Raw genomic sequence first — 25,811 nt, 5'->3', positions numbered from 1 at the left:
CAAAACTCTGAATATTTTTTATAACCTAACCCCGCTTTAAACTTCTTCTCAACTTTATCCCTGACTGGTGTGTTCCTTGTCTTTCATGATGCTGTTTGTTCACTAAGGTTCTCTAACAAACTTCTGAGGCCTTCACAGAACAGCTGTATTTATACTGAGATTAAATTACACAAAGGTGGACTCTATTTACTAATGAGGTGACTTCTGAAGACAATTGGTTCCACTAAATTTTAGTTAGGGGTATCAGAGTAAAGGGGGCTGAATACAAATGCGCGCCGCACTTTTTCAATAGTTATTTGTAAAGAATTTGGAAAACCATTTATCATTTTCCTTCCACTTCACAATTATGTGTAACTTTGTGTTGGTCTATCACATAAAATGCCAATAAAATATATTTACCTTTTTGGTTGTAACATGACAAAATGTGGAAAAGTTCAAGGGGTATGAACACCTTTTCAAGGCACTGTATGTTAATTTTAGACTCCTATACTCCTTTCTCTCTCTTGGGCACTCCCCATTTGTTTCTCATACCTAATAAATCTAGCATCATTCCTTATTCATCTATTAGAATACCATAGCCGCTCTTCTAGGTGTTGCCTACCATCTCTTCTCTTCTATGAAGACCCCACGGACACAAATGTAATTTGGTTAAAGATGATAACTTTTGGGCTTTAAAGAGGTCCTCTGCTGCAGATTCAGAAGAGGACAACATACAATTCCCTTTCTTCTCCGGATTTTTAAGATTTCTTAATGACATGGTAGTGGAGAATTGATATGACTGCATAAATAGCATCTATTCAAGAAGATGATCCACTTGACGGAGTAATTCCCATTCTGAATCATTTGTCTGCGTTTAGATTAAATGGACACTGTTCTTTTTCATAAATTAAAAAGTAAATAATCTCTCTCAGAAACCAAAAATATAAAACTGTGTATTAGTTAAACAACTCCATTATTCATTTGTTCTGCTGGTAATGGTTGCCTACTTGAAATTTTGGTCCTTACATATCTGAATATGTTGCTTGCAGGAACAACTTCTTTTCAAGCCAGCACTAAGATAACAGCTACTTTCTAGTGTCTACGGCAGGGCTTTTTTTCTTAGAGAATAGGTGCAGGAACTCCCTACTTCCGAGTCACCTCTTGTGTCCGCCTCCGAGCACCATTCCTTTTTTCCACCCCCTACCCACCTCCGAGCACCATTCCTTGGTTCCATCCCCTACCCACCTCCGAGCACCATTCCTTGTTTCCACCCCCTACCCACCTCCAAGTACCATTCCTTGGTTTCACTCCCTACCCACCTCAGAGCACCATTCCTTGGTTCCACCCCCTACCCACCTCCGAGCACCATTCCATGGTTTCACTCCCTACCCACCTCCGAGCGCCATCCCTTGGTTCCACTCCCTACCCAACTCTGAGCACCGTTCCTTGGTTCCACTCCCTACCCACCTCCGAGCACCATTCCTTGGTTCCACCCCCTACCCACCTCCGAGCACCATTCCTTGGTTTCACTCCCTACCCACCTCTGAGCACCATTCCTTGGTCCCGCTCCCTACCCACCTCCGAGCACCGTTCCTTGGTTCCACTCCCTACCTACCTCTGAGCATTGTTCCTTGGTTCCACTACCTACCCACCTCCAAGCACCATTCCTTGGTTCCACCCCCTACCCACCTCCGAGCACCATTCCTTGGTTCCACCCCCTACCCACCTCCGAGCACCATTCCTTGGTTCCACCCCCTACCCACCTACGAGCACCATTCCTTGGTTCCACTCCCTACCCACCTCCAAGCACCATTCTTTGGTTCCACTCCCTACCCACCTCCGAGCACCATTCTTTGGTTCCACTCCCTACCCACCTCCGAGCACCATTCTTTGGTTTCACTCTCTACCCACCTCTGAGAACCATTCCTTGGTTCCACTTTGTACCCACCTCGGAGCACCATTCCTTGGTTCCACCCCCTACCCACCTCTCAGTAATGGGTACAGAACCAAGTATCAATTTGTGGTGTATTTGTTAATGATAGGACGTAAAATAGATCCCCTGTAGCCAGCAACAACGGAGCACCCCCAGCAACAATAGACTCTGAACAGCTAGCAACAATAGACCTCTCCCTTAACAGTAGATGTCTTCCAGAAACAATTGTCTCCCAGTAGCATAAGAGTCCCCCAGCAACATTAGATCCCCCACCAGTGACAACTGACCTCCCCAGCAACAATAGACTCTCCCCCTGTAAAAATAGATCCCCTCCAGCAACAATAGATACCCCAGCAGCCAGCATCAATAGACCCTCCAGTAAACCCCAGCACCCCTTGCCATTACATACATTCAGAGCTGGAAGTGCCGGAACTGCGTTCCCCCGCGTTCCTGCTTAAAAAAAGCCCTAGTCTACAGATAACAAATTATTTCAAAATAGAACAAAATAAATCTACTACTGAACTCAGGGGTAATAAGGGTTAATAATTAAAAGCAGCTAGCACACACCTGTGATACCAGACAAACAAACTATAAGAATAATGTGCAGCTCTATTGAAATACAAATATTACACATCTAGTAAATAAATTAATTAGGAAGGTCTGCGCTTAGGACGTGTGTGAAGGTTGCAGCCTCCCCAAAAAAAACCCTGTAAGAGGGCTCTAAAATATAAAAAGAAAGAAGATGTGAAGGGGCGAGTGGCGCTACCTATATGTCAAATAGTGCTCTACCAAATCACTCTATAGTGGCTAAGTATGAAAAGACACAGTGTTATTGTCGAATAAATTTTAACAAAACAGTTTCCGTAAAGGTGATAGTGTAATATCTATCACACCTCACCTACCCCAGTAGGTGAGTACTAAAGCTACTGGTTTGATACACTATTACACTATCACCTTTATGGAAACTGTTTTGTTATAATTTATTCCACAATAACACTGTGTCTTTTAATACTTAGCCACTATAGAGTGATTTGGTAGAGCACTTTTTGACATATAGGTAGCTCCACTTGCCCCTTCACATCTTCTTTCTTTTTATATTACACATCTAGTGATATAGAAATAATTGAAAAAATACATACAATTAGAAAAGTTAGTGAGTCCTAGTGCCCAAATGTAATTAAAAAAAATGTAGTGATTCAAGCAGTGTCCAACAAGTTATTGCAGGGATAATTTTCCCAGACTATTCAGTGTTAAACCAAAAAAGCAAACATGTTCCTCACACCGTTGTGATCAGGCAGCTTACCAGGGACCATATATTACCACAAAGGCACACCACAATGGGTTAATAAAGCCTCCTACACATGGTACGATTGTTGGCAGGGGATTGTCTGTTGACAGACTGTTGTCCTAAAATCTTACCGTTAGTACGCTCCTTTTGACAATTGTTGTCCAACTTTCGGCCAACAAATGTTGGATGACAAGCTAGTAAATTTTCGGCGGACAACGGTTTGACTTCAGATTTTCGTATGGTCAGTACACAAATCAATCACACAAAAGTCGAAAGTACAAACATGCAAGCTCGGAATCAGTGCTCACCAAACACAAAATTAGCAGAAGGGGCCCAAAGAGTGGCGCTCAAGAGCTGAAATTCCTCATAGTACGTTACTACGTTCCTGTTTGTGGCACGACAATTGTGTACCGTTAGTATGCAAGACAAGATCCTGGCACACGCCCTTTTGACAAAAATCAGACGCTCGGTTGGCCAACAATCGTACCGTGTGTACGAGGCTTAATTCTGATGGTAAATCAGGTTGTTAGCATCGCCACTTCACCTTCACAGAAATAGCTGCGGATCGGATCTCACATCATGCACAATATCACCAGCATGTATTTAGAGTAAATTAACACAAGCACAGGGAGAACATCCAAACCCCATTCAGATAGTGTCTTGGATAGGGTTCAGACCAAGGACCCTAGTGTTGTTTCCCAACACCCTACTGCCATTGTTAGGCGATTCCATTACAACAAATGCTTGGCAGCCACGACTCTTCCTTATTGTTCTTTATGGCCTAACTATTGTAATTGTATATATTTTCTTCAATTGTTTGTATATCACTAGATGTGTAGTATTTGTATTTCATTAGTGCTGCACGTTGTTCTTATAACAAATTTTCTCACACAAGGCTCAATTTATGAGTTGGTGTAATTGTCCTTATAAAGTAAGATGAAAAGCAACTGTTGTGTGAAATGCAGCAACCCATGTCAACTAATCATAAATTATCATTAACTGACATGACTATGGTGAAATGTGACTGGTTGCTATGGATGAATGTATGTTACACAAAGTCTTTGGACAATGTTTTTATCATAAAAATGATATGATCAATACCATATCTGCTATTGGTTCCTCTACCCCACAGGCATCTGGTCTTTCTTCATGGCTTGGTCGGCAGATGATGTTTCTTCACAGCATTCCAGCTTGGGCCATCGCCATTATCCTGTCATTAATGATCGCTGTTTTTACTGAATGTGCCAGCAATGTTGCTACAGCAACTCTTTTCCTTCCCATCCTGGCCTCCATGGTAGGTTTATTAAACCATATGAAGCCTTTACCATTCTTGTGATTCTTAAAGTGGTTGTAAACCCCAGTCATGGAATTTGAACTGCGGTGCTTACTTATCTCTCTCCAAAGCTCTAAGTGTGGTTTCTCTCTGGTGCTGCATTCCTTTGTTATCAGCATGAGTCACTTCTGAGAAGTTTTCCAGGACACATGAGATAAATTTGTGGGAGGGGGAGGGAGAGCTCAGAACGGAGCTTGTCTATTCACAACACAGTTCTTCTGCTGTGTGGAGGTGGGTGAGTTCCTTTCCTCCAATCAGCTCTCACACACTGTAACTGCAGTCCACCCTTCCCTACATGCTGCTGACAGATGAAGAAAGTTCTTAACACAATCTGTACTTTGGAAGGAGTGTAGAGCGGGTAAGACAACAGATATACAAGTAAATATACCTATGTAGGAAGATTTGTTTCATCTCTGTTCATCATCTGAGGCTGTTCACTTCAGTGGGTATATGTGAGGGTTTACAACCACTTTAAAGAGGAACTGCAGTCTGCTCACATAATTTGTAATAAAAACATCTTTGCCATTCTGAAGCTTCCCTCCAACCACTTTGCATATTATTTTATATATACTGTGATTCTGTACTTGCCAAATATGCTACAGAAATCTCCCTCCACTGAGTCTGGCTGCATCCATTTCAACTGTGGGCAGCTGAAGCTGCTGCCTTTTCACTTCCTGGATTTACACAGAGGCACACCTCCAGCTCTGCAGCCCTGCAGCTTTCCTTGGCCCTCTTATGACTCATTCCCCCCTCCCTTCCTGGCAAACTCTCACGAGAGTGAGAGAGAGAGCTGTGCATGTTGTCATAAGCCCATGACAACACTAAAGTCCAAATCTAAACTTCTACCTAAAACTAAGAAATCTGTTTTAATTATGCTCCCACTTAGATTTCCAGAATCAATTAGTACTGGACCCAGTCTTTTAAGGTCTCAGTGTAGTCAGTTAGATAGGGCTTCAATATTCCAGTGCCACTTAATTTAGAATCCAAATTTAACAGTTTGCTTTGAGGCATTTCAATTGAAATCTGATTATTAGGATAAACATTGACTGTTCAGATACACCGGTTCATACCATTTCTTACAGTCTTCTGAAAATCATAATTATCCTCCCTGGAGGTATGATTATTTCATATTTTTAATGCTGAAAGCGGTACCATTATTTCGCATGGAAATTTGGCATTTTATAATGTAGGCCTGTAATTCTTAGGAATAACTCACTTAAATCTGTCCAAACCAGAGTCTAGTAGACATCCCGGGTATGATAAAGTTTGAAACACAAAATCATAAATGATAATATAATAAATAACTATAAATAATTATACCAAATAATAATATAATAATAATAACAATTATTCAATAATGTAATCAAATCAAAAACACTAAAATTTGCTCAGTTGCAGAATTGTCACTGTCATTTCTTTTCAGTGTTTGGTGACGGATTTTCCCACAAATCACTATCACTCAATTCTGCGAGTGATTCTAATTTATTATCGCTGTTTTCTAGCTGGTCTAATACCCCTTTTGATGTAAAGGGACGGTTTTGGTTGCTATGGACAATCTCCAGTTTCCAGGCAGAAAGAACAGTTTTTATAATATAAAACTGCATGCAGGGCACTGGAGAAACCACTAGGGACAAAAGGGAGGTGAAATAATTTCATACAGTAATGTAATCTGTAGGATTACAGTATACTGAATGTATAGTGTGTGTTTCACTTTTTGAATTTGGCGCTGTTCTCCGTCCCCGTGCGTCGCAACGCTCGCAGGGAACAGAGCTCGGCTCCGTGATGAATCGAGCGGAGGACGAGCCGCTCACACTGCGGGGAGACATCGCAGGATCCGGGGGACAAGGTAAGTAAGCTCTTCCTGGATCCTGCAATGAGATCCCGAGTCTGGCTCGGGGTTACCGCTTTTGGTTCTGAAATTCCACCCCGAGCCAGACTCGGGAATACCGCCAGGTAGGTTAAATATAGGTGCTACAAACACAGTTTTAACAACCTTTTCATTTCTCCTTGTCCTTTGAACAACTATGTTAAAAGAAAAATAATATTCATGGTGAATTCAGTGTGTAGTATTAGTAAACTGTTTGAACCCTGTAAAAGCTTGTTTATATACAGTATTTAATCTTCAAATATGTCAGTGGGTGCAAAAGAATAGGGACCATGTGTTGTACTACCCATGGCTCATATAGGTTATGCAGAGATTGTGCCATACTGTTCTGAATTTGGTAATACTACCTGGAGGTTGAATTAACCTTTTGGTAACAATAAAGGTGAAAATACCACAGGTCACTAAATGATTCATCTATTTCTTTTTGTCTGTATCCTAGGCAAAATCTATTATGGTTAATCCATTGTACATAATGATTCCTTGTACTCTGAGCACCTCCTTTGCTTTCATGTTACCTGTCGCCACACCCCCTAATGCTATTGTCTTCTCATATGGTCATCTCCATGTGTCTGATATGGTAAGTTTCTTTATAATGTACAGTCTTTATGCACTAATTATACATATAAATATGCAATCTGGCAAGTTATTAATATAAACTAAACCATAAAAAATACCGCGCTAACATAAAGGTTGTGCTACTAATGATTAGTAGAATAAAACAAGCTGCAATCCTAGAGTGAGGCGTGCACACAAATATGTAAAAGAAATCAAAAAAAGACTGCGCTAGAATACCTATTGAACACCTTGTATGATTAGGTAATTAATAAAAAAGCAATAAGTCAATTATTCAAAGGTAAATGAATGAAAATAGGTGAACCGAATATGACACAGATGATGACATTGAAATATATGTGTCAACTGCCAAGAATATGTCCAAAGGATTGGTGAAAATGTTCAAAAAAGAAAAGTGAGTCTCTGAAGTCAGAGCTTGATAAAGGGTGATCAAACGGTTAACACTCAGCACCCAGTGAGAAATCCTCCACCTTATAAGATATACGCTTACCAGAGGTAAGCTGGATAATAGCTTATCTATGGATATCCACACAGGGGACACAACTCTATGGACCTCCTCGCCAGGAAGGGGTAGACAGGAACTCTCTTGCAGCGGACCTCAGACAGCATACCAAGGGGACCCAGAAATAAAAGGAATTTCCTCCATAGTGTGAATCCGTTTTGTATTTTATTGTGAAATAAGGTAAAAGCACTTACATAAAATCTGGTTAAAATCACAGAGACAGCCGGCCGGCTAGCATACACCCGTTCGGTGAGATGAAACGATGACGTCAGCGCGTCGACCTTCCGACGTACGTTTCGTCCTATTGGACGTCGTCATGGGAACGGGCGACGCACTGACTCATCGCTACTTATAGGAACAAATCGAAACCAAGCCTCGCTGTGAAGCTCGGATGGCGTCATCACAACATCCGGTTGGAAGGGGATGTGTGTATCAAATAACATGGCATAGGCTGACGTTTCCCTCGTCAGCCAATCATAGCATCCTATTGTGAGGGAAGAGTTAGATTAGTAAAACACATTGGAGGGCGTGATCGAAAACTAATACACGCCATCTAGTGGACTGAATGAAATAAACATTCAAAACCACATACTGTTGCGTGGAAGGAAAAAATAACCAGTAAATTAAAATAGAAAAAATAAAAAAGAATTGAAAAAACTTATGTAGATAGAATTGTGATATCTAAATGTTAGAAAAAATGACTTATTGACGCCATCAGAGAATCAAAGGAAGCTTGCAAAATTGTATGAACATCATATCAATATAAATATTGTAATGCAAAAATAAAAATGAAATAAAACTCATCCAAATAATGCGTAGAGAATATCACCCCTCACATCCTACTCAGTAGATTAGATGAAATGATGATAGGATAATGGAATTTAAACCATACAGTATATTGATTTAAGAATTATCTAGAAAAGCGTTTAAATCTACGTCAACATTGAGCCCAAAGGGGGTATAACACTTCAATCTGTGTATCCAGGTCATCTCGAGTCTGGAAATCCCTCGTAAAACAGACCCTCCCCTCCAATGTGGAGTGTACCTATCAATACCTAAAAAGATAGTTTTCCTGGGGTCACGATCATGTACTTCTAGGTAGTGTCTTGAGACCGGGTGTTTGGGAAAACCAGTTAGGATGTTGGTAATATGCTCGTTAAGCCTTACGGATAAGGGGCGCTTGGTTCTTCCTACATATTGTAGGCCGCAAGGGCATTGAAGAAGGTACACCACTCGCTCTGTGGAACACGTGATAAATGGTCTAATCTCATATTCCATCTGAGTGCTGGTGGAAATGAAGTTATGTGTCCTTCTATGTGTGCAACCACTAAGGGAACAAACCCTACACCTCCTGCACTGATAAAAACCAGTCATGTATTCAAAAAATCCTTTTTTAATGAGAGGAGGATCTAAGACATTCGGAGCCACTCTATTTCTAAGCGAGGGGGCACCTCTATAAATTACCTGTGGTTTAGCCGGGAGGATAGGACCAAGCACATGGTCATTTTTAAGAACATGCCAATGTTTTTTTATTAGTTTAGCTACATTGTTATGTTGGAAGGAATAGGTGGTAATAAAAGGAATGGCGGGTAATCTCTCACGGTGAGGCTTCTTAGTTTCGAGTAAAGTACATCTATCAATCTTGGCCACTTCATCCAATGTGTTCCTCAGAGATGTCTCCACGTAGCCCTTTTCTAGGAAACGTTTTAATAGAATATCCGCTTGGGCTAGAAATTCAGCATGGTTAGAACAATTACGTTTTAAACGGATAAATTGGCTTTTCGGCACAGACTTCAACCAGGCCTCATAGTGGCAGCTGTCAGTCGGTATGTAGGAATTCCGATCTGTGTTTTTAAAGAAGGTGGCTGTGGTGAATTCCCCATCCTTCACACCAATCTTTAGGTCCAAGAAATTAATCTCGGACTGGCTGGCCTCATATGAAAGTTGGATCCCCCGGTCATTGTTATTCAACCCCACCATATATGCATCGAGATCATCACGATCACCATTCCATAGGAGGAGGATGTCATCTATGTATCTAGCCCACAACACCACCTGAGGTTTCTGTTGGGCATAGATGACATCCTCCTCCCACAGGGCCATAAAGAGGTTCGCCAAGCTGGGGGCATATTTTGCCCCCATGGCGACCCCCCTGTCCTGCCTATAAAACTGACCCCCAAACCAAAAATAATTTCTAGTGGCCACAAAGTGGAGTAATTGCATGATGAAACATATTTGTTCATCAAACAATGACGAATCTCGTCTAAGATAATATTCAACCGCAAACAACCCCAAGTCATGGGGTATTACGGTGTACAATGAGGCGACGTCCGCTGTCACCAACCACCAATTGGGCCCAGGGGTATAATTGGAGAGCAAATTGATTACATGACGGGTATCCTTTAGGTACGACGGCATCTTAGTAACTAATGGCTGCAGGTAGAAATCTATATACCTGCCCACCCGGGATGATACGGAATCAATTCCACTAACAATTGGACGTCCCGGGGGGCAGGTAGGATGCTTGTGAATTTTTGGCAGGTAATAAAGAACAGGGGTACGGGGGGCTTTCGGTACCAAATAGGATTTCTCCTTGTTATTTAGGATACCCTGCTCTGATCCAAACTTAATCAGCACCTCCAATTCTTTTTTATACTGAACTTTTGGGTCTGATCTAAGGGGGGTATAGGTGTCACGATCCCCCAATATGTTAGACATTTCTTTGAGGTAATCATTCCTGTCCAGAACTATAATGCCACCCCCCTTATCTGCTGGTCTGATTACTAAGTTTTTGTTGTGACACAAAGAGTCCAAACCAGTTTTCAAATTCCTGTCAAAATATACTCTTTTAAGGGGTAATTCCTCTAAATCTTTAAGGACTAGATCCTTGAACACCTTCAATGAAGGGGCTACAGCTCCAGGAGGATTGAAAAGGGAGGCATTTGATAACCCAGAGTGACGGTACTCATTGGGACCAGTTATAGTATTAGTGATAGGGTTAGAGGTTAAATATCTCTTAATATTGACCTTACGGACAAATTTGTGCACATCTATAAAAGTTTGAAACTTATTTAAACCTCTCGGTGGTGCAAATTTGAGACCCTTGTTGAGTAAGGATTTCTCAGAATCATTTAAGGAAACAGAACTTAAATTAAATATGCCATTACTGGTTATGCTTTTATCCTTTTTAGATCGCACCCGCCTCCCCCCTCTAGTTCCTCTCTTTGGTCGGCTGGCCTTTTGGTGCCTTGGCCTGGCCTGTGAAAACCCCATTGCTGGTAATTGGAGTTGGAGGGGCCCGGTATGTTCCCATCATCCATGGGTCCCCCCAATCTGGGATGGAACTGTGGAGCCAATTCATTGCGTACTTCCATGATAGTAGAACTGGTAGGGGGGCCATCGAGGTCGCTTAAAGGGTAAAATTGATTGTGGGTACTAATATTGTATTCCGAGTACCCTCTGCTGTAATTTCTGGGTCCAGAATTCTGGAATTCTCGAGACCTACCTTCATAGTACCCTGTATTGGGGTCATAATTGGGGCCATAAGAACGGTCTGGGTGGGCTTCAAATTAAAAATGCGGGGAGATGGCAAATGGTCCTCATATCCATTGTATTGATCGTGTGGTCTACCCCCAATAGGGTGACCACCCATAGGTCTTTTATTACCAAAACCTCTACCCCTCCCACGTCCTCCATGGTTAGAACCACCTGTCCCACGAGATCGTCTTGATTGTGAGGGCGGGTAATAAGATGGAGCACCACCCCTCTCCCCACCCCCTCGTCTAAAGGAAGAGGGTTGTGTCCCTTGTTGGGACCTGCCAGAGAGGCCATTAAGGCCTCTCGGGAAAGGCCCGGAAAGGTTGGGCTGTGATGGAGGGGGGGCACGTATCATGGCTGGGGGTGGTCCTCCTGGGTTAGATGGACCCCACTCCATATTTTCAGCTGAGTTTTGCTCAGCTAACAGTTTTTTTTGCCATTCAAAGACTACTGCCCCTTGGTAGTCCAATAGGTCTCTATTGTATTTCTTTTTCTTTTTATTTCTCTGGTCTCTCTCCTCCTTTTCTAACAAGGAGAGGAGGGAGAGCGATTTTTCTTTGTAGTCATTACTCTCCTTAAGGGGGTTTAGTTTCTCTTTAATAATCTTGATTTCATCGTCTAGTCTGATGAGTTTGGTTTTTTTGCGACCAATGAGAAATTTTAAAAAATCTATTCCCGCTGTATTGAAATAGCTAAACCACTCTTCTAATTGGACGTCACCTTTCTGTGGGCTGACCTCCCATCTAAGACTCCTAGGTACCATACCCCCTTTAACATAAGTGTCAAGATAGGCTATGTCCCACTGAGTGTGTATCTCAGATATGGTCAAGTTCTTAAGCCTCGTAAAAAGGCCACTGAGGTCTCCCTCATCTTCTTTATATGACTCAAACACACCATCAGTGTTAAATTGCCTAGCGGCTCTATAATCAAAGACATCCATTATAGGAATTATTAAGTGAAACCAATGAAAACACTGGTTGTGGTAAACCTATAAATAGCAGCAGTATTAAAGCCACAAAAATGTGAAAAGACAAAATAAACCATAAAAAATACCGCGCTAACATAAAGGTTGTGCTACTAATGATTAGTAGAATAAAACAAGCTGCAATCCTAGAGTGAGGCGTGCACACAAATATGTAAAAGAAATCAAAAAAAGACTGCGCTAGAATACCTATTGAACACCTTGTATGATTAGGTAATTAATAAAAAAGCAATAAGTCAATTATTCAAAGGTAAATGAATGAAAATAGGTGAACCGAATATGACACAGATGATGACATTGAAATATATGTGTCAACTGCCAAGAATATGTCCAAAGGATTGGTGAAAATGTTCAAAAAAGAAAAGTGAGTCTCTGAAGTCAGAGCTTGATAAAGGGTGATCAAACGGTTAACACTCAGCACCCAGTGAGAAATCCTCCACCTTATAAGATATACGCTTACCAGAGGTAAGCTGGATAATAGCTTATCTATGGATATCCACACAGGGGACACAACTCTATGGACCTCCTCGCCAGGAAGGGGTAGACAGGAACTCTCTTGCAGCGGACCTCAGACAGCATACCAAGGGGACCCAGAAATAAAAGGAATTTCCTCCATAGTGTGAATCCGTTTTGTATTTTATTGTGAAATAAGGTAAAAGCACTTACATAAAATCTGGTTAAAATCACAGAGACAGCCGGCCGGCTAGCATACACCCGTTCGGTGAGATGAAACGATGACGTCAGCGCGTCGACCTTCCGACGTACGTTTCGTCCTATTGGACGTCGTCATGGGAACGGGCGACGCACTGACTCATCGCTACTTATAGGAACAAATCGAAACCAAGCCTCGCTGTGAAGCTCGGATGGCGTCATCACAACATCCGGTTGGAAGGGGATGTGTGTATCAAATAACATGGCATAGGCTGACGTTTCCCTCGTCAGCCAATCATAGCATCCTATTGTGAGGGAAGAGTTAGATTAGTAAAACACATTGGAGGGCGTGATCGAAAACTAATACACGCCATCTAGTGGACTGAATGAAATAAACATTCAAAACCACATACTGTTGCGTGGAAGGAAAAAATAACCAGTAAATTAAAATAGAAAAAATAAAAAAGAATTGAAAAAACTTATGTAGATAGAATTGTGATATCTAAATGTTAGAAAAAATGACTTATTGACGCCATCAGAGAATCAAAGGATTGATAGATGTACTTTACTCGAAACTAAGAAGCCTCACCGTGAGAGATTACCCGCCATTCCTTTTATTACCACCTATTCCTTCCAACACAACAATGTATCTAAACTAATAAAAAAACATTGGCATGTTCTTAAAAATGACCATGTGCTTGGTCCTATCCTCCCGGCTAAACCACAGGTAATTTATAGAGGTGCCCCCTCGCTTAGAAATAGAGTGGCTCCGAATGTCTTAGATCCTCCTCTCATTAAAAAAGGATTTTTTGAATACATGACTGGTTTTTATCAGTGCAGGAGGTGTAGGGTTTGTTCCCTTAGTGGTTGCACACATAGAAGGACACATAACTTCATTTCCACCAGCACTCAGATGGAATATGAGATTAGACCATTTATCACGTGTTCCACAGAGCGAGTGGTGTACCTTCTTCAATGCCCTTGCGGCCTACAATATGTAGGAAGAACCAAGCGCCCCTTATCCGTAAGGCTTAACGAGCATATTACCAACATCCTAACTGGTTTTCCCAAACACCCGGTCTCAAGACACTACCTAGAAGTACATGATCGTGACCCCAGGAAAACTATCTTTTTAGGTATTGATAGGTACACTCCACATTGGAGGGGAGGGTCTGTTTTACGAGGGATTTCCAGACTCGAGATGACCTGGATACACAGATTGAAGTGTTATACCCCCTTTGGGCTCAATGTTGACGTAGATTTAAACGCTTTTCTAGATAATTCTTAAATCAATATACTGTATGGTTTAAATTCCATTATCCTATCATCATTTCATCTAATCTACTGAGTAGGATGTGAGGGGTGATATTCTCTACGCATTATTTGGATGAGTTTTATTTCATTTTTATTTTTGCATTACAATATTTATATTGATATGATGTTCATACAATTTTGCAAGCTTCCTTTGATTCTCTGATGGCGTCAATAAGTCATTTTTTCTAACATTTAGATATCACAATTCTATCTACATAAGTTTTTTCAATTCTTTTTTATTTTTTCTATTTTAATTTACTGGTTATTTTTTCCTTCCACGCAACAGTATGTGGTTTTGAATGTTTATTTCATTCAGTCCACTAGATGGCGTGTATTAGTTTTCGATCACGCCCTCCAATGTGTTTTACTAATCTAACTCTTCCCTCACAATAGGATGCTATGATTGGCTGACGAGGGAAACGTCAGCCTATGCCATGTTATTTGATACACACATCCCCTTCCAACCGGATGTTGTGATGACGCCATCCGAGCTTCACAGCGAGGCTTGGTTTCGATTTGTTCCTATAAGTAGCGATGAGTCAGTGCGTCGCCCGTTCCCATGACGACGTCCAATAGGACGAAACGTACGTCGGAAGGTCGACGCGCTGACGTCATCGTTTCATCTCACCGAACGGGTGTATGCTAGCCGGCCGGCTGTCTCTGTGATTTTAACCAGATTTTATGTAAGTGCTTTTACCTTATTTCACAATAAAATACAAAACGGATTCACACTATGGAGGAAATTCCTTTTATTTCTGGGTCCCCTTGGTATGCTGTCTGAGGTCCGCTGCAAGAGAGTTCCTGTCTACCCCTTCCTGGCGAGGAGGTCCATAGAGTTGTGTCCCCTGTGTGGATATTAGGGTTGTCCCGATACCACTTTTTTAGGACCGAGTACAAGTACCGATACTTTTTTTCAAGTACTCGCCGATACCGATTACCGATACTTTTTTTTTAATGTCACGTGACAGTGTTTTTTTTTTTCATTTTTTTTTTTTTTTTAACAGTGCTTGCTTTTTTTTTTGGGGGGGGGGGGGGGAGGGGGTGAACGTTGTATGTGTGTGTTATTTTTTTTTTTTTTTACAATAATATTTCTTTTATTCTTTATTGTTTTTGTTTTTTTTTTTTAATCAGCCCTTTTGGGGGGCTTTGGTGAGATATCAGGGGTCTTAACAGACCTCTGATATCTCCCCCTTGAGACAGAGAAAGAGACGGAGGATAGAGAATCCCCAGTCCCTTTCTCTGCAGCGTCAGCTGCACTGACAATGAATGGAGAGAAGACCGCAGCTTCTCTCCATTCATAAACTGACACATCGTAATCACAGGAGATTACAATGTTTCAGTTATGTGAATGGACAGAGTCAGCTGACTCTCTCCATACACAAAGGAAGGAGGAGGAGGAGGACGGAGGAACTGAGGGGGAGAACGGACGGGACAGATAAGAGCAGAACGGAGGGGACAGATAAGAGCAGAACGGAGGGGACAGCTGAGAGGGACAGAGGAAAGGAGGGGGCACGGAGGAGGATGCAGTGACAGTCAGCTGTGAGCGATCACCGCTGTCTGTCACTAAAGCTGGTGAAAGCCGCTGGGGGAGAATCTTGTAACTCCCCCACGCGCCGATCACAGCTGACAGTTCAGGTATCGGGGGAGGCATCGGGAGCATTTGCCCGAGTACAAGTACTTGGGCAAATGCTCGGTATCGGTGCCGATACCGATACTAGTATTGGTATCGGGACAACCCTAGTGGATATCCATAGATAAGCTATTATCCAGCTTACCTCTGGTAAGCGTATATCTTATAAGGTGGAGGATTTCTCACTGGGTGCTGAGTGTTAACCGTTTGATCACCCTTTATCAAGCTCTGACTTCAGAGACTCACTTTTCTTTTTTGAACATTTTCACCAATCCTTTGGACATATTCTTGGCAGTTGACACATATATTTCAATGTCATCATCTGTGTCATATTCGGTTCACCTATTTTCATTCATTTACCTTTGAATAATTGACTTATTGCTTTTTTATTAATTACCTAATCATACAAGGTGTTCAATAGGTATTCTAGCGCAGTCTTTTTTTGATTTCTTTTATTAATATAAACTGTTTAGAGATAGAGAGGAAGGGTTAGAACTTCTGTCACATTTTTATTGTTTGTGCTCCTGTTGGAGGAGATCAATCTTTATTATTTTCTTTTGTGGTCTTTGTTCCCAGACAGAAGCTAAGGGGAAATCCAAAATGTTTGCTAGAGTTATGTCTTTGTGGTTAAAACTGAAGGAAAATATCCCCAGGTGGGACACAAACAACAATGGAGACGTTCTAAGCCTTCCACCCCAAAAACTAATATGAAAAGAGTTGTATCTATAGTTTCACTGTAAGGATAACCATGTATAGCATTATAATATCTTTTGCTGCCACTATTTTTCTTCTTCCCCTGTTGAAAAAACCAAAACAGGAATATAAGTTCCTTTCTTTTCATGTCTTCTTGGCTATTGTTTTTGTTGGGAGCAGACAGGAATCTATGTTCTAAGTACTCTAAGGACACTGAATCAGGACATATACACATAGCCCTTCCTTAAAGATTCAACATTAACAAATCTAATACAGATTTTCAGCAACCAGGCTGTGTATTGGCAAAAAGAAATTGCAGCCGACAAGCACCGGCTGTGCATAATCTGAGCAGTTGGGTCAACAAAATTTCTTGCTAAATTAGCAGCTGAATTTGTATTTTGAATTGAAAAAATAATCATTCAAGGACCTGAAAACTGAACAATAAGAAGATCTCTTCTGTGGCCACTGCTAATCCTGGTTGGAATACTTGTATAGCTAGAGGTGGCTTTTCCTTACCCCAATGTTACATTTTGGATGGAATGGGGAAGGGTTGTAAACCCTGTTAAGTGCTGTAGAAACTGCTGTTACTGGAACTAAAAATGAAGGAAAATCCAAATTTTGTAGCTGTCACCGGAACAAGAATAGAGAGGAAGTCTCCCAGTAACACATGTTCTGGTGACAGTTGTCTAAGAGAGGATTTTCTTCACTTTCAAAATATTTTCTCTCTCTTTCTGTTGTGTCTATAGGACAGAAAGTGAAGAGATATCTCCCAAATGAGCCTCAGGAGACAAAAAAACCTGACAGTTTTAACACATACCTACTCTATCCAACGCCAAGTAAATTTGGTTTTATATATTTTAAATGCAGTCATTTTAAAATTTTGTAATAATAGCCATGAAAATGAGAAAATGTGCTTTATCACCATACCAAAACCCTTGTCGAGCAACAGGTTCAATTTAATTCTGCTCCCAACATGCAGCACAGTTTTTGCTTCCCTTTGCTCCCCAGCTGCTATGTTTGGTCAATTGGAGCAAGGAGTAGAAGACCCGTGTAAGCTCCAAGAATAAAGAATCTCTCTCCACCCCCATAGGTGCCTAAAGGCCAATCACTAAGCACCAGTGCTGTCACATGGGAGGAAGGGGAGTGAGTTACGTGCTAACCCATACCATTGTATTTGTTTGCGCAAACTATTGGTGCTATATACATTCTGTATAATATTAATAATAATAATTTTTGTTCCTTGCTGGCAGCCAGATGGATCTATGAGAGAGCAAAGAGACAGTGATTATGAACTGCTGCAGGAGCCATTATTAAATGCCTGGCACAGGTTCACTTGAAGATTTGCCATAAATAACCTTAAAAATACAATTTGTTAAAAAGAATGGTGCATTATCATAAGATTTCCATTAGACTGGGGACTAGATCAAGTTTGTGGTATTTCATTGTTTAACAACAATCATGTTAAGGTAACTTATTATTTATTTCTAGGTGAAAACAGGCATCATGATGAATATCATTGGTGTATTATGTACCACGATAGCTATCAACAGCTGGGGTCGTGTCATGTTCGACTTGGACACTTTCCCACCATGGGCCAATACTACGGATGGAAACTGATGCAAAATTAATTTGTGCCAACATACCTGTGCTATAAACACTTATCTCCCTGATCATGAACATAAGAGCTGTATGGAGATGGATTTGTCAAAAGAGATTGCTGGATGAAACAGACCTCTAAAAGCTAAGGACATAGAAATGGAAGATCTAAGATTACTTGCAGAACAAATGAAAATGCAATACAAGAACTACTTTTGAAGGTTACATGAACCAGGATTTCAACATCACCAGTTGTGTAAAAAAAACTATAAAATCCTATTCATTACATCCTCATTGTAAATAGACTTATCTGTTGGTGGGTTCTTAGTAAATGTTCTTTTTTTTTTTTTTTCTTTTGTCAGGTGGTAAGAAAGCTAAGCTATTTTAAAAAACAAAAAACAAAAACAAGCTAGTTTAAACTTCCTAAACAGAACATAATTTCTTACAGTTGGTGTCATCTGGTGGGGTCGAACAGGTAACAGTAAAAAATGTGATACTGAAATGTTGTTACATTATAGGTTTTTTGTCATTTTCTACCCCTATTGGCTAATTATAAAATACAAGTCCTATCTGTTACATTATTATCACAGTGAAACTCATTTTCCTAAAGGATTTCATAACTACCTATGTTAAGACAGGGTCCAAACTAAGTGAAAACTGCTCTGTAAAAAAAAAAAAGATGCTGTATATTTACTTTTTTAATAGTCTGTGTTTCCAAACTCTACCATGTTGCTCATCTTGGCTTCAGGAGGTAGCCAACACCTTCAAGTGTGTTGAATACCTGCTACCCCACCACGTGCTCTGGTCACTTCTTCTGGCTGATACAAGATTATCAATGAAATGATATAGAGGACAGTGGGAATCACAGTAAGCAATGGAGGAAGCAGGTGTTTGCACACCCAGAAGTTTAAAGACATGGGCTACCGGACAGGTAAATATACAGCATTTTTTGTACAGTGTAGGCTTTAGTTTCAACCCTTTATTGAAAGAATCACTTTAATTTGTAAACCGATGAAATGCAGTCTTCAAGAATATATCACACATCTCCATTTCTGTGCAGCCATTGACCAAATGCAATCCATTTTTCCTCTTTTTTTAATTTTTTTATTTTTCTCAAACAGACTTTCCTAGAAAAAGCTTGCACATTTTACAACTTACTCAAAAAGAGGACTTTTTCAGTAACTTTCTGCTATTGCATATTAAGGTCTAATGGAGATATGCAGATTTGTGCTGACTGAGAACTTATCTAAAAATTATCCATTGCTAAGATGGACTGGGTCATAACTGAGGTGCTACCATGGCTCCTCAAAAATGGAAATAGTCAGTCTATGCAGAATTTTCCTTAGTCTTAGCCTCAGACTTAAAGTGGAAGTAGACCCATCCATAAAACAGTTGTGGATTAAACAGAGGCAAAGATGGCAGCTTCCTTGAAAACGATGGGGGGGGGGGGGGGGGTTACTTACACTTTAACAGAACTCTTGGCTAGGCTGTGAAGTTTTAGGTACACCTAGATCCAAACTTTTCTTAGGTTACACTAGCAAATGGTTAGAACCTCTGACAGTTTTTTTTTTTTTTTTTACCATGTCCCAAAAACTCCAACAGAAAATCTCTTCAAAGTGAGGAGAAATTCCCTCTTAAGCATTTGTTACTTTAATACGTCTCCGCTCTACCCAAAAAAAAAGTTTTGGCTTTGGATATACTTTATTATTCTGAGTGCTACACCACTAAAAAGTCCCTACCCTTTTTCCAATAAGAAACTGATTGATTTCTAGGGAATCATTTGTCTCTGTGCAGTTTTAGACTGCGTGCTTGGCAGGGAATGGCAAGCCAATATACAGTACTCTAGTGCTTGTACAGGTAGTACAGGGAAGGACATGGAGGAGATATTTCAAATGGGCATAAGTCATTGTGAACACAATGCTAAGCTGTGTAAATATAAACTTTATGTAAATTGTATAATTGTATGATCAACTTATTTTGTAGATGTTTATGTGTGCCAAATTAAATTTCCTGTAAATGACTTGTTAATATAAATAACTTATACAGTATAAGGGATGTTTACAACCAACAGACTTTTTGAAACAACATATTTTTAGAGTTACATAATGTACAGTTAAATTTTCTCAAACAGGCATGTTGGCAGATTCAAATGAACTTTTTCTATTTTTTAAAGAGCCATTCCACCAAAAACTGATATTTCAGTTACGATGGAAACTTTTGGATCATCCACATGCTTCCTGTTCCTTCTATAGACTCTAAAAGAAATTTCTATCCTGTACTGCCCTTCTTTTCATTAAGGCCCCTTTCACACTGGGGCGGTTTGCAGGCGTTATTGCGCTAAAAATACCGCCTGCAAACCGCCCCTAAACAGCCTCCGCTGTTTGTTCAGTGTGAAAGCCCGGGGGCTTTCACACTGAAGCGGTGCGCTGGCAGGACGGTAAAAAAAGTCCTGCGAGCCGCATCTTTGGAGCGGTGTGTTCACCGCTCCTAAACCGCTCCTGCCCATTGAAATCAATGGGACAGCGCGGCTATACCACGGTAATACCGCGGCTATAGCCGCTCTGTACGAGCGGGTTTAACCCTTTATCGGCTGCCAGCGGGGGTTAAAACCGCACCGCTAGCGTCCGAATACAGCCGCAAAAACGACGGTAAAACAGCGCTAAAAATAGCGCTGTTTTACCGCCAACGCCCCCACCGCCCCAGTGTGAAAGGGGCCTAAGGCTCGATTCACACCTATGCATGTGGCTTTTGAGCGTTTTTGGAGGTTTTTTTTTCATGCTTGCCACGTTTTTGAGCAGCGTTTTTGCGGCGTTTTTGCCGCGATTTGCGTTTTGCGTTTTTTTTTTTTTTTTTTTCAGTTTTTTTTTACAGTCTAAAAAAAAATTAAAAAAAAAATAAAAAAAAAAACAAAAAAAAAAAAACGGCAAAAACGCATCAAAAACGCTGCAAAAACACTGCAAAAACGCTGCAAAAACGGTGCACTTGCGTTTTTGATGCTTGTCCATTGAAATCCATTACATGCAAAACGCTGCTTTTTGCATGAAAAAAAGTCCCCGACCCTTTCCAAAAATGCAGAGAAACAAAAAGGCATTGATGTGAACATGTTCCATAGGAACCCATGTTAAAAAATTCCCGTGCATTTCTGCAAAATGCAAAATGCATCAAAAAACGCGCTAGTGTGAATGGAGCCTAAGGCCTCGTTCACACCATGTGCAGAGACGCGAGTTTTTCTGTACATGTTCCGCAAGGGCACAAAGAAAACAATTGTTCTTTATGCGCCCTGTTCACGCCACAACACTGGTATCACATGCAGATTTTTTCTGCGCAGGAATCTGCGAAGTGTAGAAAACTCACTGAAATGTGCATGAAAACTGATGTCTCTGCAAGTGAAATGCGTGTATGTATGTAAGGTCTGGTTCACACCTATGCATTTTTTAGTGTATTTTCAGTTTTGTAGCAAACATACTACAGTCCATTTAACATGGTTTCCTATGGATGTAGTTCACATCTGTGCATTTTATGGAAAGGGCTAGGGTTTTTTTTCCTGGTTTTTGGTTCCATAGACTTCAATGGTTTAAAGATTTTTATTGAAAAAACGCAAAATGCACCTGTAATATGTAAACTGCAACCTGCACAAGTGTGAATCAGGCCTAAGGCTGGATTCACACCTATGCATTTTTTGTGCTTTTTGCATTTTGCAGATTTGCACTACAGAACGTGTTCCATAGGAAACAATGTTAAATGGACTGTAGTGCAAATCTGCAAAATGCAAAAAGCACAAAAAATGCATAGGTGTGAATCCAGCCTTGGGCTGGATTCACACCTATGCATGTTGCTTTTGAGCGTTTTTGGAGGTTTTTTTTTCATGCTTGCCGCGTTTTTGAGCCGCGTTTTTGCCGCGTTTTAGCGGCGTTTTTGCCGCGATTTGCGTTTTGCGTTTTTTTTTTTTTTTTTTTTTTTTTCATTTTTTTTTACAGTCTTACAAAAAAATTACAAAAAAAAAAAAAAAAAAAAAAAAAACCGGCAAAAACGCACCAAAAACGCACCAAAAACGCATCAAAAACGCTGCAAAAAAGGTGCACTTGCGTTTTTGATGCTTGTCCATTGAAAACCATTACATGCAAAACGCTGCATTTTGCATGAGAAAAAGTCCCCGACCCTTTCCAAAAACGCGGAGATACAAAAAAGCATTGATGTGAACATGTTCCATAGGAACCCATGTTAAAAAATTCCCGTGCATTTCTGCAAAATGCAAAATGCATCAAAAAACGCGCTAGTGTGAATGGGGCCTAACAGTCAGCCTTGCAATGCCTCATGGGACTTGTAATTTTGCAACATCTGGAGGGCCGCCAGTTTAAGACTCCTCTACAGTATTAAATTATATTTAGTCAGGTTTTTGTTTGTTTTTTTGCAAAACTTCTCTTTCCTCTCCTCTTTATTGAGCTAGATATAGTCTTAAAGTAAACTAGTCACATAGTCAGGCAAATTAAATTGAGCATATAATGTAAAAAAAATGTAAAAATGCGGGAGTTGGGTTGCTAAAGGAACCTTTCACTTTACCTTGCACTAGCAAAAGAAAAGGTGACTTTGATGAATTTTTTTGCAAAATGTTCCTTTACTTTGGATTTACCCCAAGGACCTAACATAAGCAGCTTGTGCCAACAAGCACCTGATAGGAGACGTGGAGGTAGATTTACTCAAGGCGAGTAGGCTGCTCACTTTTTTTAGGGAATTTGCCTTTAGCTTAGCGAATGAGGTAAAGCCCTGTTGACCTCCATTATTCAATGATGTGCAAGCAAAAAATATTTTTTTTTAATTTTCCTTGCACATGATTGGGGAAAATTCCCTTGAAAAGCGAACAGCCTATTTGCTTTTTCAAATCCACCCCATGGACACCTTTTGCCAATTCATTTTTTTTACATAGGAAGTGAAATGGTTGAGAAGCAGATATACACTGCATGTCACACACCTGGCATAATATAGTCCCCAGTATAGTGACCAATCATCGAGTCTTCAAATACCTTGCAGTACTATACAAGCAAACTATATGAATAGCATATTAAATATTACTGCTACTGAGCCATCGGGAGGAGCTATCCTCATCCCCACATTTAAATAAGGTTTACAGTTTCCAAATAATATAAACATATTGTTTGCTATTACTGCACTTTGGATTGTTGGGTACAAGTTGACCAGCATACCTTATACTGTGATTAGGAGACACAAAAAGGTTGAAATACCATCCATATTTAATATATTTAAATACAGCGATCAACTATGATATTAATACATTTTATGCTAATTATTTTGAAGTCAGTGGAAGTTTATAGTCTATTCTGTTCATAGATATATTTATTTCTTATCATCTCATAATAACACTGGTTGGAGGTCACCTTGAACAGTGACAAAATGTAAAGTGCGTCTGTCAGCCACAAATACATAATGCAAAGATTTAACTAATGTCTACCAACTGTCTTGGAATAACTATAACATCAGACTCTGTTTTGTATTAGTGACTGGTGCATTTTAATCTCTTTTGGCAAACATTGAAAGAAAATGTAAAGTGCTTTGCATAAAATATTCAACATATGGCTTTCCCACAGTTTGTAGTGTTACAACGTGGAGTTACATTTATTAGCATTGGTTCATAATTTTCTTAAAGCGATTGTATAGTCAATTTTTTAACTTTTACATACAGGTAAGCCTATAATAAGGCTTACCTGTAGGTAAAAAAAATATCTCCTAAACCTGTACGGTTTAGGAGATATTCCCCTTTCTATGAGCCGCTGACTGCAGCGGCACATGCGCACAGGGGATTCTCAGCTGAAGGCCCGGCAGATGCCGGACCTTGTCGGAAAGAAATCTCCCACGTGCATGTGCGGGAGTGATGACATCGCGGCTCCAGCCACTCACAGCGCTGGAGCCGCAATACCCGGAAGACACGCCGAGGCAACATGACAGCTACCTCGGCGTGGACCAGGTAAGATACCGAGGCCTCATTCTAAGGTAAGTATTTCATAATGAGCTAGCATGCAGCATACTAGCTCATTATGCCTTTTGCCTTACAGGGGTATAAAAAAAAAAAAAAGTGTCAGCGGGTATACAGCCGCTTTAACATTTCAAGGTAAAAGATGTTTCTTTTTAATAATCAATAAATTATACCAAAAACAGACATTATCTGATAGCATTTTCAGCAGCTGAGTTACAATGTATTTACTTACTGAGTATGCAGCTTCTCTGTCTTTAAAGTGGAAGTCCAGGCTAAGTCTAACTAAGCCTAAACTTGCTCTCATTCCCCTCCTAAGGAAGATGTATATACTTCTCAGCGCCCTCTGATCCAGTCACATGATCGGCTCCCAGTGGCAGCTAGTAGGCCTATGGGTGACGTCACTGCATAGGCATTCCATCCATTGTCAGAGCTCTCTTTCCTGAAGCAAGCTGCTGACCAGACCAAAGCACCCTGAGAAGAGGTAAGTATATGCATTTCTCTTCTAAAGGATCATTTTTGTAGGAGTTGGGGGGGGGGGGGGGGTAGAAATGGCTGGCGCCTGTAAAGCGTCTGAAAACTGCCTCCCATGCCGCCCGAATGCGAAAGCCGATTTCTTTCACACTGGGGCAGTGCGCTTGCGGGATGTTAGAAAAAGTCCTGCAAGCAGCATCTTAGGGGCAATTTGGGAACGCTGTATACAATGCTCCCAAAACGCCCCTGCCCATTGCAATGATTGGGCAGCACTTCCGAAGCTCCTGAAAAGCTATTCAGAAGCGCCTCAATGGGCGTTTTTAAACCATTCTTCGCTTTAACGGCGCCAAAGTGCCACTAAAACAATCGGCGCTTTAGCGCTAATGCATGTGCAGCCCCAGTGTAAAAGGGGTGTTAGGGTTCCAAAGCACTATTCCCAATGCACACGTTCCTGTAAAAGGGCTGTGCACGGTGACCACAGGCTGGAACCATGAATAGTCAGAGCTAGAGGATGTTACCAGCACACCATAGATCTCCAGAATGGGTCCAAAGCTTTATTCAGCGATCATATCGTTACAGCAAATAGCAACGCTTTGGAGCCTCACAGTACCCTGTTATCAGACATGTGTGACGATCACATACCTGATGAAGGGGTCCTGCATGGCTCGGAAACAATTTTATTTGCTGTAACGATGTGATCACTGAATAAATCTTTGGACCCATTCTGGAGATCTATGGTGTGCTGGTAACATTCTCTCGCTCTGTTTTATAGGGGTGGCTCCTTTCTCTTTGAGTCACCCTTGCACATAGGGGACTAGAATTGTGTTGCCCTACACTGTGTGAATCAATAGAAACACACATCCCCATAGTCTAGGATGGCAAGGCACTCCCCTGCTCCTCCCTCCTCCTTTCCTTTCTCAAAGCTAACAGATTGACTCAGAACTTCATTGTCTACTGACAACTCTTTTTTATGAACACTGGGCGTTCAGTGTAAAATCGCTGATGACCTAACACGATATTTACTGCAGCAGTGTCTTCTAATCTGCCAGACAGGGCTGTGCTTTGTCACATGGCAGAGTTGAGTAAATTTAAAGCGTGGATGTAAAAAAATACAAATCAGGTGAACAACAAAAGTTTTCCATCTGTGTATTTAGCTGTTTGTCTTTTTTGTTTATTATAAATTTAGAAAAGGGTTAAAACCATTGTACCATTGGGATCATTTCCCTTCACTTCCTGTGCTAGAAACGCAACAGAAAATTAGAGGAAATCTCACAATGAGAGGAATTCCACTCTTTGAAAACTGTCCCCTAGCCAGGTGTCCCCACTGAAAGATTTCCCCTCACTTCTTGTTCTGGGGAGAACTCTAAAATGTCTCATTAATTCACTTTTTCTCTATGACAGTAGGGACTGGTAGAAACAGGGACAGCAATAAAAAAAACTTGACAGAAGATCTGA

At 40.8% G+C, this 25,811-nt stretch overlaps 1 protein-coding gene across 1 annotated transcript in view; it reads left to right on the top strand.

The window, feature by feature from the left end:
- SLC13A5 (solute carrier family 13 member 5) overlaps positions 1 to 19,489 on the top strand; it is a 162,260-nt gene extending 142,771 nt beyond the window's left edge. Inside the window, exons 10-12 of the mRNA XM_073616745.1 lie at positions 4,333 to 4,494; positions 6,858 to 6,995; positions 17,789 to 19,489. Of these exons, the coding sequence (XP_073472846.1) occupies positions 4,333 to 4,494; positions 6,858 to 6,995; positions 17,789 to 17,917 (429 nt within the window). The 3' untranslated portion in view covers positions 17,918 to 19,489. The remainder of the gene's footprint in view (positions 1 to 4,332; positions 4,495 to 6,857; positions 6,996 to 17,788) is intronic.
- The last annotated feature ends 6,322 nt before the right edge of the window (positions 19,490 to 25,811 follow it).

The sequence above is a fragment of the Aquarana catesbeiana genome, linkage group LG02 (genome assembly GCF_042186555.1).
Source record: "Aquarana catesbeiana isolate 2022-GZ linkage group LG02, ASM4218655v1, whole genome shotgun sequence".
Classification (NCBI taxonomy): domain Eukaryota; kingdom Metazoa; phylum Chordata; class Amphibia; order Anura; family Ranidae; genus Aquarana; species Aquarana catesbeiana.
Note: the sequence above shows the minus strand (reverse complement) of the source record. Positions and strands in the feature narration are given on the sequence as shown.